General features: G+C 29.4%; 1 protein-coding gene across 2 annotated transcripts in view; it reads left to right on the top strand.

The window, feature by feature from the left end:
• The window catches only part of LOC148312820 (UNC93-like protein), a 58,001-nt gene extending 44,585 nt beyond the window's left edge, over positions 1-13,416 (top strand). For both annotated transcript variants that reach the window (XM_088273454.1, XM_088273460.1), the window contains exons 7-10: positions 424-583; positions 2,323-2,427; positions 5,056-5,218; positions 12,469-13,416. In XM_088273454.1, coding sequence (XP_088129580.1) covers positions 424-583; positions 2,323-2,427; positions 5,056-5,218; positions 12,469-12,755 — 715 coding nt within the window. In that variant the 3' untranslated portion in view covers positions 12,756-13,416. The remainder of the gene's footprint in view (positions 1-423; positions 584-2,322; positions 2,428-5,055; positions 5,219-12,468) is intronic.
• The last annotated feature ends 3,257 nt before the right edge of the window (positions 13,417-16,673 follow it).

The following is a 16,673-nucleotide window of genomic DNA, read 5'->3' as shown; positions in this document are numbered from 1 at the left end:
CGATGGAGTTTGATAATTTAAAACGAAACATTTGTCATTACAAAAATACGATTACACTTATGGATTTTTTAATGATCATGATAAAATAATCCATTAGTGGAATCGTATTTTTTTAGTTTTTTTAAAAAAATAATATTTGTATCGATTTATTAATTTTTATTTACTATAACTCATTTCTAAAATTTAAAATAAACGAAAAACATTCAAATATTACAATTTAATCGGGTTGTGGTCCCGTAGTTAGTGTCACAGACTCTTAAGTCAGAGTTTCTCGGTTCGAACCCACTCCACCACAATTTAATACCTATTTCCCATAATGAGCCGCTTAGGCTCACAGAAGTAGTGTGAAATTAAATTATATGTGTCAATAATAAAAATACAAATATTTCTCTCAAATTTAAAAAAAAAAAAAAAATTTCTCAGGTATGATAAGAATCGTCAGGGTTCCGGTACGGGATTATCAGGAATGCAACTCCTTGCGATCACCATGAAATTACTTAAAGAGAAGAATCAACTTCTAATCCTCATTATCACAGCTTGGCTTGGTCTTGGACAAGCTTTCGTGGGAGCTGATTTTACTGCTGTAAGTAGATTTTTTAGTTTTTTCGTTTGTTTTAAAATTATTTATAATTTTTACCCTCGACTTTGATGTTTTGATCTACGGGTCTTTTTGCCATGATATTTCATAAAAAATGAAAAAGGTACCGTAGAACGGGGCTACTTGAACTTTGATGTGTTACTTAAGCCCAGAACAACAAAAAAAATCTGTATTTGGTCTACAATAATGAACATGATTCATTGTTTCCCTGACACGTGACACTTATTGGTACGATACTTCGATCGATACCACGGTCTAATTTTTTGTTGTACTGGACTCAAGTAACACATCAAAGTTCAAGTAGCCCCGTTTTACGGTATGTTTTCCTTTTAAATTATGATTCACCTGGTGAAAATAAGAGTTAATTTTAATCTTAATTGTCAGTATGCATTAAAGTAAAGACGGTAGAAGGCGCATAAATACTATATGAAAATAAAAATGCAAAACATGATCTTCTATTTCCAATCACAATTAAGCTCGAATAATTTATATAAACAATTTATCAATTTAAATGAAAAAAAAATCCATGATCATATGCCACTTTTGATTTCATTGATGGTGGTATCCCTTGATAATATCATCGTCATACTTTAACACAAAAATGATTAAATTAAGTATCCTTTTTCATAAATATATAGTTATATTTTTTTAGGATTTTGTAAATAATAAATTTTTACAGAAAAAAAAACGAAAATCACCTCAGATTTCAACTAAAAAAAATAATATTTAGTTTTAGGAATTTCTATGCATGTAATACTAGGTTATTTTTTATTATTAAATTGCACGATTATGTTTTCATGTATTTTTTTATTTTTTAAGAAAGATGAATATTTGTTTTTTTATTATTTACAAAAATTCTTCAATGTCAAACTACTTATGTGAGCCTAAGCGGCTCATTATAAGAAATATGAATCAAATTGTAGTAGAGTGGGTACGAAACGAGAAACTCTGACTCAAGAGTCCGCAACACTAACCACAGGACCACAACCAGACACGTTACACCGCAAAGTGCCAATTTTTATACTTAGGTAATCTTATTTGACTTTATGTCCACTTACATACTTGTCACGTCAGAGTAATCGGCTGTTCAAACTCAAAACACAGTAAGGGACATTTTTTTATACTGTTGGGTAAATAAAACAAGGTTTTTGTTGGATTGAATTCTACATTTATTTATGAATATCTTAATACGTGACGCGTTTCGTCTTCTTAGGACATTATCAAACAGAGTGTTTGATAATGTCCTATGAAGACGAAACGCGTCATATACATAAATAAATGTAAAATTCAATCCAACAAAAACCTTGTTTTATTTTGAATGTATTACCCAACAATTCAATATGGAATTCTACCAACTGTCTGCAGTTACAATAAATTAAAAAAATGTAGTAGGTTTTTTTTGCATTTTTGGACCAAGTAGATCCTAATCCAAAAATGCGAAAAACGTACTACAAAAAAATGTCCCTTACTGTGTTTTAAATTTGAAAAACCGTAATCTTATAACCTCCGTACGGCGCCAAGTCGACACTCAGTATTCAAATAAATATTGATCACCATTATGTAGAAAGGCTTCCGTGGCAGACTTTTCGCATTATAAAATAAATTGCTTATACCACCAGCAGTATATTAGATTGTCTGGTCTTACTTCGGTTCACCGATGGCATCGGAGGGTAATGTAATAAGCTGTGCTGTAACGCTATTCCAAATGCATTTATCTTTTCCAGTCGTACGTGGCTTGCGCCTGGGGTACAGGCAACATTGGCTACGTGATGATCAGCTACGGGCTGGCCAACTCCATATCGGCTGTGGCTACCGGCTCTCTTGTTAAGGTAAATACTAACGTATTGACATTTTTGTTGATGTTTATAACTCTGCAAATAATTTGCATAAGACATTTTACAACTGAGTCAAAGAATCTATCGTTTATTTAAGAAAAAAAGTCTTAGCATTCCAAGGTTTACAATTTGGCTTTTGGCTGACTGAAAAGATCATTTTTATTCACTTCTGTAACTTATAACATTCTACCTTTTACTTGACATTTATCATTTAATCAAGTTTTTAAAGAAGTATGGATATACACCGTTACTGGATTTTTTTGTATGTTTGAAATTTTTGATAGGTGTTGAACTCTGGCTTACAATGGTATCAACAATCAAGAATTTGTGAAGTATATAGTCATTTCTGATGGAGCAAAGGGAAGAAGTGTTCAGAATTACTTCAAATATTTTTTGAAAGCAAAAAGAGCCTGAATTAAATGTAAAAATTTAAATTTTATAAAATTAAACAACTTTGTTCTAACCACTTTTTGTTGAAAACAAGTTATAAAATGTGCCACAAAGTATCTGCGAAAAACATTCAAGAAACTATTTTTTTTAGATCAGTTTTGGCTAGGCCACTCTGAAATGCATTATTTGTGCACTTACCCTCTTCCATATACAATGGTACATGGGGCATTGTGTCTAATTGATGCATTTTCTTGCTAAAATATGTGTATTTATAAGATCATATATCAATACTGCGTGAATCCCAATTAACAGTAGAGTGTGTGGAAAATCATCCTTGCAATTGCAGATTGCAATTATAATTCCAGAAACGCATTAATAAATCATATGTGATTGAAATAAAGGTGACTATTAAGTTAAAACGATTTTTAATAATACAATTTTTGGTAACGTCACTCTTCACGTAAAAAAACACACCACTAATTTTTACATATTTAAAAATAATTTTTCTTAACAAGATATTTTTAAATTTACTGAAAAGCATGTATTTTTCATAACTATTTTAATTCAACCGCCTTTGATTTACACTCTATATAATCAATATTCCCTTTTCTAGAAATAATTTCAAAATAGTTCAAATACCCGATACATTTTTATACGGCAAAGGAATATAGATTATTGACATTTCGTCTTCTTGTCTTACTATAAATAAAGCAACTGAGTTTTTTAATACTAAGCGTTGAGATTCGGTAAGTAAATTCAGTGGAATATTCAGCCAGCGTATTGTTATTTGGAAAAGTTTTATTTAAAAAAAGCTTTCAGACGCGAAAGAGAAAGTTCAAACACACTTTTTACGTTCACAAATCATCCTGATGAAATTCGCGGAATATTTTTAAGGTCAGAGTTTGAAATAATGTTATAAGTACTTTAGAATTTGCGCGGTTTTGTTTATACTGCAATGCAAAATACTAACACTTAATGGAATGCTCTCTTTTTCCTCCAACTTGAAAGGTTTTTACGAAAATGGCTTTCAGATGTTTGTATTTTCAAATGAAAGTGTTATTTCTCAACTAAAAACAGGTAAAAAAATATTAAAATTTTTCCTTGATAAAACGATTTTTTTTCATATGCAATAACTGAAATACTCAAATGTTTGGTCATAATTAACCATATAATTGAATATTTCAGTGAATAAGTTTTTCAAAAATCGCTTTGGCGTTTAATATTGTTTTTTTTTTACTCTTATCCGCACCCAGCGAAACATAGGGCACTGCATTCTATCGACTTTATCTAAATCGTTAAAAACGGGAAGGCAAAGAGATCAGTTCTGTGCTTCAATTATAAATCCAGGGTAATTTACAATAAATATTAGATAAAAAAATACTTATACCCCTGAAAATTGAACCCTGGAACTCTGTAGAATATAACGTTAGCCAAACGCGCTAATCACTATACTATGGAGGCAGACAGTTCCTTTCAATCAGATATAAGTCTTTTAATCAAATTCAACAAAAGAATAAAGAACGTTGATCTCAAATATAAAATAAAATTTGACGTTCGTCCCTTTTCGATACATATATTCATTATATTTTAATAGAGTACATCAATAAAAATGTTTTTCAATACTGCGAGTGTATCATAATTTTGTTGATTAATATAATAAATCATATTATTTATTTAATATTTTCACAGGACTTTTTACTATCTTTACTAGTTTATAGAAAAAAATCCCACCAAAAAGTAAAAATACCAATTGATGATGAAACTGTAAGTTTGTAAACCTATAGATAAGAACCTATAGATAGAATCTGTAGTTCTTGAAACTAGTCGTATTTACATTTATGTATTCAAAAAGTGGTCAAACACGAGTCTTTTATTTTTATATTTCAATCGTCATGTTATTACACAAAAAATATGTGTTTTGAAATCTTTAATTCCTACATACTGAGTCTTTTTGGTCCAATTTGCTAAACTACATGTTACGCTTTTTTATTGTGGCGTTTGAAATAAATTTGTGAGTATCTCAGGAACTGCTTTTTATTTATAAATTATATTCAAAGCACTTTGTGATTTTTTATTTTATAATTAAAATGGTCTTGATAATGAAATGGATAGCTTTGAAACCGGTGACATTATAATAAGGTTAAAATAAAATATTTTCAGTGGTTTTGAATCAAAATTACATTTAAATTATATATTTTAAATATGCTTTATATTATTTTTATTTTCTTACAGATTACTGGACGCCTTCCTGTTGTTTTATCAGCTATGATACTCCAAATTGCTATAATCATAGCTCTTCTAATTTGGAAACCGAGATCAGATCATGTTCCGATCTTTTTTGTCATCGCTGGTCTATGGGGAGTCTGCGATGGAGTGTGGTTGGTGCAAATTAATGGTAAGATTATTTTAAAATATTTTACTAAGCCTCTACTCGTTTACAAGTGGAGGCGTGGGCTATATTTTAATTATATATTATAGGTCTGGGATGAATTATTATTTTTTTGTATTGATTGGGACACATGAAATACAAAAAAAAATACTGTCGGGACTTCGAGACTTGTGATTTCAGTACACATTCAGCTCATCAATCCTTAAATGCATACCGATGCACTTCTCCACTATAATTTCAACAACAATTTCACATAATTTGAAACATCCTTAAGTCAACTGCAATTGTTATAATTCACACTGTTGCATATTCATCACACACCTAGGAGTTAGAATTAAGTCAGTATTTTGTTACTAGATGGCACTGTAAGTACTTTCTTGACGTTTATTTATTGTTGTAAAAATAATCATGCATTTAAAGGTTAAAAATACAATTATTAAAAAAAAGTATTTTGAATGATTGATTTTTAATTCTAATCTAAACTTTTAAACAATATCTAAACAATATCTAGTGGTTTTTTACTTGTCTATATATATTTCTTTAAAAAATTGTGATCGTTTATAGAGGTGTCGTAATGCAAACTTTATTTTTGCAAATATCTGTTACTAGGTGCATGTTACAAAGACAAAAAATAAATTGTCAGGCACATGATAGTATGTATATCCAAATTATCGATGTCTCAACTTCAGATGAAACACTTATCGTTTATATACGAAATACGAAGAAGTCTGAGCAACCTAGGGCTTACGACCTGGCATTTGGCTGGCTTAAGTGATTACTTAATGCACTAGTGTAACATTCATTCATGCGGTAAATATAACACTATGAAGAAATATGGATAACTTTACAAATTTCCCAGAAATAAAATGTACTTTATGGAAACAATATGAATCCATACTCCCTGTGACTAGACATTACGTTTTTATAATTGGATTGAATAACCATCGAAAGTTTTTCCACAGCTGATACATTGCTTCCATTATGGCATGTATCCAATTGAAAATAAAATTTATTAATATCAGTTATTCGACCAAATTAACTGTATTTTATTAATAAATTTATTTATAAGCGAAAATTACAGGAGAAAATGGAAAAAAAAAACAAGTTGGGATCCTAAATCTATTAACAAATTTAGTATAATTGCTTTACACTTAATTTATTCAAAGACTTAAGTAAAATTGGTAATGTTTCATAACATCTACATAACTTTTGATTATTCAATATCAATCTATGATTTAAGAAAATAACCTTTATAAAATTTCGTTTTCAGTTTAATACTTAATAACTGAATGCAAAATTTGTCAATATCTTTTTTATTATTATTATTATGAATGTTTTAAATGAACCTATTTTTATTTATTGTTTCGGCATTAACTTTGTGGTAAGACATGTTACAATGATTAAAGAAAACACTTCGTTTTTTACCACTTGAGTTTTATTATAGACTACATGTTTCAGAAGTTAAACTTCCATCATTCAGCTCTATATAATAACTATTATATTTTATTTATATTGTATTTTAGTTACTATACAGACCTGAATGATGGAAGTTTAACTTCTGAAACATGTAGTCTATAATAAAACTCAAGTGGTAAAAAACGAAGTGTTTTCTTTAATCATTGTTAAATGAACCTAGTGAGGTGATTATAAAATTATAAATGAGAACACTTTTTTAACCACTTGAGTTTTATTTTCTAACGATTATTTTCGGAAGCCACTAATACTAATAAATTAATAATAATAAGTGATAATAAAAAGCGTGTTTTAGTATATATTATAAATAAATTAAAAAAAGGAAATCATAATATAAACCCTTAATAGTATATATCAATCTTACATCACAAGGGGTCACGTTCAGATGTTCTGCATTATTTTCATTGTCTTGACTTTATCGCCGAAATTAATTCAATAAACACTACCCTAGAAAAATGTGTATTAGGAGTCGAGAGAGGAAAACCACTCACGTTTCTCGCTTGGAGATTTCCGGGACCATTTCTGCGAATAATGAATGGAGACGTTTTCATCGATGAAATATAGTGAGCTTAACACGCAAAGTGTATTGATGAAAAAATAATGAAATATTTTTATGGATCTATGAAAATCATGTTATATTTTCGATATCGTGAATTATATACGTAAATAACAAAAATATCTGAAATGGAAAATGAATTTGATCATATGCATCAACGTTTCTTGACCTTAAGGTTAACCTTTTTCCGCTTTAACAGATACGCTTAGAGCAGTGGTCCCTAACATATGGCTCGCGACCGTATGTTGAAGAAGAAAAAGAAAAAAATGAATAACTTTTTGAATTTTACAAAATACCACAGTGCTTTTCTACTTCAACATAAAATTTTATTTTCCCTGATTTATTCTTCATCTTAAAAACTAAAAAGTCAAAAATAAAAATAAAGAATAACTCCTAAGCGAAGAATATCCAATATTTGTTGACAAATATTTGGACACACTCAAAATATTGTGAATAAAAAATTAAATAAAAAAATTGTCAAAATTATAAATTTAATGCAATATTTTAAATCATCTCCTAGTGAGTAAAATAATTCAAGAAAGAAGAATACAAATATTTCATGAAGGTTTCCATTTGGAAAAATAACTTACTAATTTCAACATCAGATCTCACCAACGAAGTGACATGGAGTTGATATATACAACTTCCAAAATTTGAATAGTATCATTGTCAAACATGTGTAGAACGGCGATTGTTGCACAGTATGTAATTTATTTATTTTTTCAAAACATTTTACATACATAAGTCACATATATAATATTCCCGATGAGCAATTTCTATTTCTCATTTTGGGACATGGGATTAAGGTTAACAAGACTGGAAAACAAATAATAAAGTTAGAATATATTTTTTTTAAATAACCAAACCATACATGGCAAAATATAAAGCAATAAACAGGTAAAATAAAGAGGCATAAGAAGCATATTTAAAATAAATAAATGAGAAAAGTATAAGGTAAGAAGCATATTAAAAATGAAAAATGAGAAACTATAAACATGAGAAAAATATAAAAAACATAACGTTAAAACAAAATAAGAAAATATGACTAATCACTACATATATATGTATCTTTCCACAAAGTTATTTTTCAGATCATTTATTTTGGATCACCGAATGGGTTCTATTTTATTTATGACAGGCAGCTACTTGATATTTGATTACTTCAACCAGCCAATGCTTTATCGTAAGCCCTGTCAATTCCCAGATATCCATTGTCCTCTTCTTATATGTTGAGATATGGATAAAAAATATTAGATATGGATATCCAACGAATATTGGATAGAGGACTCGAATAGCTTCATCGTCCGTCATCTTGGCTCTTAAATATAGTCACGTTCTCAGGAAATAACAGTCCCACACTAAATCATTATAAGCTGCACGCTAAGTACTTCAATCTGAGAGCTAATACCCCTATTATTTCAACGCGACCCTTTAAATGAACCCTTTTCCCTAATCTTCACTATGTAGGTATGTGCAGTAAAATTAGTTAACAGTCTGTGGCACATACTTTGGAAAACGTTTTGTGATGGAAAAGATGGGGTCGTAGTAAAATCTGATAATCATTATTCAGGTAACCTCACATACATAAATGCTAAAATATCTATACAAATAATTTTTCGAAAAATCATGTAAGACTTCGGCCGCTAGTGGATGTTGTTTTACAATTCTTATTGTATTTTGGTCCTCGGGTGGGCTAAAACTGCGAACGATTAATATTTTGTGTAGTCGTAAGTGTGTGAATAGTGGTATGGTAGTGACGTGTGTAGTATTTTTGCATGCTAGTGTAGTGGTTGTCCTGACGAAGAGACGAGTATGTCGCGAAACTGGTAAACCAATGTCTCAATCAGTGGTTTTTTACTAAGATTACTTTCATTTTTGTAAAAATATTAAAAATATTAATAATATTATAAATACTCATTTGTTTGAAATGTTAAATCAACTAAAATTATATTTCTCTTCATATTCTGAGTTTAATTTAGGATAAAACATTTTTGAAATATGTCTGTGTGAAGTATGGGTATTAACAGGACTTATGATCTGCCATAGGCTGGCATAACCAGTCTATGACAAGCCTCAAGCCTTGTATATACCCTGACTCCATGTTTCTCTCCATCAATATTGAGATGCCAAAATGTACTAAAAGAAGGTTTACGCTGTAAATAAAAGGATTACCACAAAAACCACAAATGTAAAAAAAAAGAAATACCGTAGAACGGGGATACTTGAACTATGATGTGTTAATTGAGCCCAGCTAAAAAAAATATTAAATCTGTATTTGGTCCACAATAAGGAACGTATCGACATGACTCATTGTTTCCCTGACAGGTGACACTTATTGTCACGATACGCTCATTATTGTTGACCAAAATAGATTTAAATCTCGTTTTTATACTGGGCTCAAGTAACACATCAAAGTTCAAGTACCCCGTTCTACAGTACATGAGACCGTTGTTTATAGGACAAATTCCAGATTGATTTTATCCATACGTTGACTCTTACTGAATGAGGGTGGATGTGATAATTTTAATTTGAAAATCTAATTTGTATTTGGTGCTGCTTCCTACCGAGACCGCAGACTTTTACGGCTAAACCCTTCTCTTATTTAACAGCCTGTCACAGTAGAATCGCTCCAGGAAGGTCGTGAGTCGTGACGGAAACGCCGGGAAACTTTCATTCGACAACTTGGCCGCAGGACTGTACCATATTACTTAATCAGCATACAAGAGCGTTTCAAATATTACTCTGCGTCGTCAACTCTCGCAGATTATTTGGAATTCATGTCGTTTGTTCGCTCGACATTTATTACGGCTAATGGAAATTTTGTATTTTTGATTTATCCAAAGCAAAATGGGGCGGGAAAAACACGAGTCAAAACTTTTCAGAAATGTTTGAAGTATGAGGATGTCTGTTTCAAAAATTAATCATTATAATCATTAGAAACGATTTTTTTCATTCACGAAGAGAATAAATGAAACCTTAACCTTTCCATGCATACCATCCCAACCGTGAGGCTATAAAATACCAGGTCAAATAGCGTATGACCACACGCTTAGGACAAAGTGATTATTTCAAATTGATAATATTTATTGTTAAAAATGTTGATTATCAATCCAAAAAAAATATTTAAAACTAAAAATTTAATGAGTGAAGAAAGAAAAGTAATTTTGGTTTTGAGAATTAATATCAGTAGTAATAAACAGAAGCAGAGGAAGACCAAGGACAATTCGGCATGATAAAATATTTCAAATACTTGAAATTGGTCAGGTCAGGAGTCGGAATAATCGGCGGGTATGTATGAGGACATGCATGAATGCGGAAGAAGCAAAGATTGTTTACAAAGACAGATTGGTGTGGCGTTCTATTTTATCTGCCTACCCTTGCAGAGTAACGGCGTGATAGTTAATTAGTTTTTTTATAAAATCTTTTGGTTCCAGGCCATTTGCATTTACATTCTTCCTATAATATTAGCAATTTAATATGTCAATCATGTTGGTTGCCAAGCATATCTGCGTCTAGTACGTCTCCAGAAATAATCTTGCCATTCTCCACCCTCTTGTCTGAATAAAGCCTAACCACAAGTAAATAGAGAAGCAATACAGTGTTTATCATTGTAATTAGCGGAGGGATAATCACGACATTCTCCCGAATTTAATTTGTGAAAGTGAATTTAAATCGATCCACTAATCAACCCAACATTTAGCGTCTCAGAATATCCTTCCAAAATCTACCCAGCTTTTTAGGATTCATAATTCGACCGATATTCAATAAAAAAAAATGTGCGTAATCTGAACTGGTGTCAGCCAATTAATCTCAATATTTTTACCCCGCAAAATATCCCGAAACGAAACTAATTACACGAACACAATAGAAACCCATTTTACGAAGAAAACAAAATGAAATAATCAATCTTCCTTTGTTAAGCGCGAGGCGAGAAGATTCTGATTAAATGCTTCTGTAAATTTTAATCAATATGCTCTGTCTACTCATCAATCCCGGATAAGTTAAGATATTTAGAATATTTTATTTAAAAAATATAAACGGAGAAAGGTTGGCAAGTCAAGTACATAAATTCTTTAATTTCCGCTAACATTACAGACGATGAAATAATATCGTGTTCATTTTACGATTTTTCATCTGAGATTTTATGTATTTAGTTAAACAAACATAATTAATTCCATTTGATGTAATATTTTCAAAGTAAGTTGTCTCAATTTTGGGTCTTGGGTGTTTCTGACGTCATAAAATTTTATGGACAAACCTCGTGAAATCTACATAATTTTTGGGGTGTATTTTATTAATATTCATGGATATAAGAGGTTTAATTATAATACGTGCTAATTATATTTTCCATGAATATCAAAGATAGCGCGTGGGTTACTTTCATGTTCTCAAATATTAATTAATTAATTAATTATCAAATTTCATTTTAAATACGTTCCACAAAATAACGATAAATAAGATATCATAATTACTCCGTAATTAATTTACATGAAAACATAAACGTACTTTTTCCTATCTAGTTTAATTTCCACCACAAAAATTGTTTTGTAATGATAATGTGAAATTGTTATTGTATGTTTAATGAAATCGATTACAATATACTTTCAATTTTAAAGGAATAATAATTTTTTGTATATTTCCACGAGAATTACATTCAAGAAAATCAACATATTAACAAATATTTTATCGTATAGTACACTCTTTGTTTTTAAATGTACTATCACTATCATCACTTAATTCATGGAAACAAATTTTGTATACTTAAAGCTAAAGTATAAGGCTAATCATCTTAGCCTTCATACATACATACTTCAAAATTCGACATCCAGGATAAGGCAAGTCTTCAACCAATTCAAGATAATTTTTGAACGCTTTGTACCAATGATATACTTTCTTTCTCGATATTGAGGAGTTTTTTATGCGTTTTAACAAGAAATTTCATTCACAATATATAAAAAATTATGACAAATTATTTGCTTATTTTTTTCTCCGTATTAAAAATCGCCACATAGTGAGTTGAGTAATTGAGTATAACCAATTTTTCGACTGCTAACAACAAACTGCCGAATCAACGAATTTACTTAATTTTACAATTAAATAAATGAAAATGTATCAATTATTTAATTATAATGTGTCTCATAATACAAGTTAATATCAAAAGATATGAATTTCATCAAGAAATGTTATCAACTTGAAATTTACGTTTTGTTTTTTTTTTTGTTTCCAGCTCTTTGCGGAATACTATTCCCGGCCAGAGAAGAGGCCGCATATAGTAACTTCAGACTGTGGGAATCCCTCGGATTTATCATTGCTTACGTCTACTCACCCTACCTGAGAACATACATCAAACTGTACATTCTACTAGCTGTACTCATCCTCGGGATAGCGGGATATGTCATGATAGAGATTTCAGAAATCAAAAAGAAGAGACTCATGAAGCTGGCTAAAGATGGAGAAACGAAAGGAGATGATACCATGGCAAGGACAAATGAAGGTTTTGAAAAGGAGGAATAAAATTAAAGTGTAAATAAAATACAGTATTATATAGATCCTAACTGAAGAGCCATTATTTCAGGTGCATAACCAGTTTACTGTAACATAATATTTTGTTATTTTAAGATCTGTAATATCCCAAGTCGTTATACAATCCGTTGAAATGTGAAATAATCGTTCGGAGAAGGTAATATGTATATTTGTTTAATTAACGACATATTTGAAGAACAAATTATTAATAAAAAAATATGTATAAATGTATAAGCTGTCGTTGGTGCCAAATGAAAATAAGAAAAGTATTATTTTTTTATTTGAAAATAAATATCACAAATATGTTAATTCAAATGATAAATAAGACTTTACATACGATTTAAAAATATTTGAATAATTTTCATTGGTAGAAAGGTTTTAATAATTCCCATATTTATTTTACCTTGTATGTGAACAAAACATTTGTATTGTAGCTTAATTTATTGTAAATAATTCTAATTTTTAAGTAAACAAACAAACAAATATGAATACTGCTTAAAATACTATTGTTTTTAGTGGCATATATAACTGTCTACCATCTGAGCCATTTAATTGTTTAACCATTTTATCATTTGAATCAGTATTATTAATAAACTTTTTTTATTTATTTGATATACCTTTTTGTGAAAAGAATAAATATTTTTTAGTATCACTTTGTTTTTTTTTTCATATTGTTGAAGAAACCTATCAGTTTATGACTTGTAGTCAATAAAAAAGTAACCACAATACATTGGAAAATATTGTCTTGATACTTAATAAAAATATTAAAAAAACAGACTTCCACAAGTTATCCCTCATCGTCACGCTACGATGATAATGAAATGCTGAAAAACTGAATATAAACTTTTAAGAGTTTTTTTGGCGATCTTTATTAAAATGTCTCGATGAGGTCTCGATAAAATGTGACATTTGAAATAAAGACATTTAAATGAATTTCTTACATTTGGTTCTGGATTCAAAATTACAGAGTGATCTTCAGAAAAACCTTGTCATGATTATTTTCCATTCACATACATTAGTTTTTTTTCATCACTTACAAAAAAATAATAACATAAAATAATAATTTTTTTATTATATCAAATCAAATAATTAGAACAGAGTGAATTTTAATAAATGTAAATGAAATTTAATTCATGGTTTTTAGTTAATTTTTGTCTTATTCCATAAATGTGTTCGTTAGTTATATCCGTTAGTGAAGATTTTGTGGTAATATGTTTATATTTATATATATATATATATATATATATATATATATATATATATATATATATATATATATATATATATATATATATATATATATATATATATATATATATATATATATATATATATATATATATATATATATATATATATTATATATATATATATATATATATATATATATATATATATATATATATATATATATATATCTATATATATATATATATATATATATATATATTTATATATATATATATATATAAATATATATATATATATATATATATATATATATATATATATATATATATATATATATATATATATATATATATATATATATATATATATATATATATATATATATATATATATATATATATATATATATGTATATATATATATATATATATATATATATATATATATATATATATATATATATATATATATATATATATATATATGTATACATATATATATGTATACATTTATATATATATATATATATATATATATATATATATATATATATATATATATATATATATATATATACATATATATATATATATATATAAATATATATAGTTTGTAGGGTGTAAGAACAGAACTTAGTATTTTCCCTTAATTCATTTGTTGGCGATACCCAGGAAAATACCGTGTCGGGAAGAGTTGTTTGGCAGCCTTATAATTCGAGCTGTTTGGCAAGTATCACTAGTTCTACCATCTTATATTATTAGTTCTAACAATAAACTCTTTTCCGTTACGACTATGTTTACATTCTTACGTGTGTCGTGCCGTGAGCCAACATATTACACGAAAATAGACAAACAAAATCTACTGCATCCAAAGAGTACTCATATTTTTATTTAAGACGAAAAATGAGATATTTCATGGACTGAAACAAACTTTTAAATAAAATTTGATGAAAACATCGAAAAAAGGCAAAGAGATAACCTTGTATTGAAAGATGTTGTAGTTCATACCGTCTGTAACATGTAAAAAGGGTATACTGTCAATAAATTAAATATCATAAATGCAATAAAAGTTCACACAGAGAAACTCGAATGTGCGTCGGTAAGTTGTAGTAAAAGTTCGTAAAGAGAAGCGCAAGAGATATAAACACGTAGAAATAATGGATACAGGGCCCTCATGAAGTTACCCCGACACTGTAGAGCGAGTGGTATATTTGGTTCAGCATACTTACAACATACTAGTATGTCTGCCCAGTGGATACGCTAAAATATACAGATTGATAGGCTTCCGGGAGAGGCTGATGAAAAGCTCTAATTTCATCGTAAAGCAGCTTGTGGAACACAGATAGAGGTCAGACATGTGGCAGTACTAGAGCGCAGTGTTGCAATTGCCAGCGAACTGATCTTTTCACATCATCTTTAGGGAATTTCACTGTGAGATGGTATGAACAATGTTTTTGTTTTGTTTTATTATTGTGCTATTTTTTTAATTATTTAATAATAATAATAAAACCCTTATCCGCACCCAATGGTGCATAGGGCACTGCGTCATATAAACGCAGTGTTATCTTGATCGTTCGTTTGAAGGAAAGGTGATCTGCCCTCCGCTTCAGGTACCAGTCCAGGGTAATATTGAATCAATATGACAGTGAAAAAAACACTAATATTTATTTTACCCCCCTTGGGAATTGAACCCGGGACCTCCAGAACGGTAGCCGAGCGTGCTGACCATTACACTACGGAAGCGGACTTTTTATTATTTAGTCATTAATAAAATATGTCTCACAAAGACAACCTCTATTATTTGGAGTAAATAAGGATTAAGATAAAGAAAAAAATGGGTTTGTACCAGGATTCCATTTGCATTGACAGATAAGCTTTCGGTGTAGGGCTTTTATTTGTTAAGAACAACTGATTTCAGAGTACCATTCCCTTTTTTTCTTCTGCCTCTCATTTCAACATCATTTTTGATTATCCGTCCTTAGAAAAAGAGAACAAGTGTTTGTATCTTTATTCAAGTTGTTACAGATTCTCGTATAAATATATATGTTTAGGTACAATAAATAATATTAATAATACCCTTATCCGCACCTAAGTGGTGCAAAGGGCACTGTGTCATATAACGCAGTGTTATCTTGATCGTTTACACATGAAGGAAAGGCGATCAGCCCTCCGCTTCAGGTACCAGTCCAGGGTAGTATTAAATAAATATTACAGTGAAAAAATCACTTATATTTATTTGAACCCCCTTGAGAATTGAACCCGAGACCTCCAGAACGATAGCCGAGGGTGCTGACCATTATACTATGGAGGCAGACAAAAAAGCACTTAGATATAAGCACCAAGAACTATCACATCATGTATTTTTACTTCCCAAATCATACAAGTATTATCGAGATAATTAATAAAGTCATGTACCATGATTGATTTCCATTGAAAATTGTATTAAACATTCATTTGGAAGGGTGTACAAAATACACCTGGGATCTTACAAGACAAAGTTGTTTCAAACGACGCCTAAAATCAACTTGACGCTGACGTGATGTAACAATGGACTCAATTCCCTTTGTTCACGGACATAATATTACAAAACAAACAGAGGACTTGTTTAAAATAATATTTGGTCTGAAGACTTTTTCAGTTGACGCATAAATACAACCTCCAAAATTTTAGTAGTGTAATTGTCATCACGAATAGAAGCACTAAATACAGTATGACACAG

The sequence above is a fragment of the Brachycentrus maculatus genome, unplaced genomic scaffold, assembly GCF_059751285.1.
Source record: "Brachycentrus maculatus isolate JH-2025_06_01 unplaced genomic scaffold, ASM5975128v1 h1tg000032l, whole genome shotgun sequence".
NCBI lineage: Eukaryota > Metazoa > Arthropoda > Insecta > Trichoptera > Brachycentridae > Brachycentrus > Brachycentrus maculatus.
The sequence above is the reverse complement of the archived record's forward strand: the minus strand, read 5'-3'. Positions and strand labels throughout refer to the sequence as shown.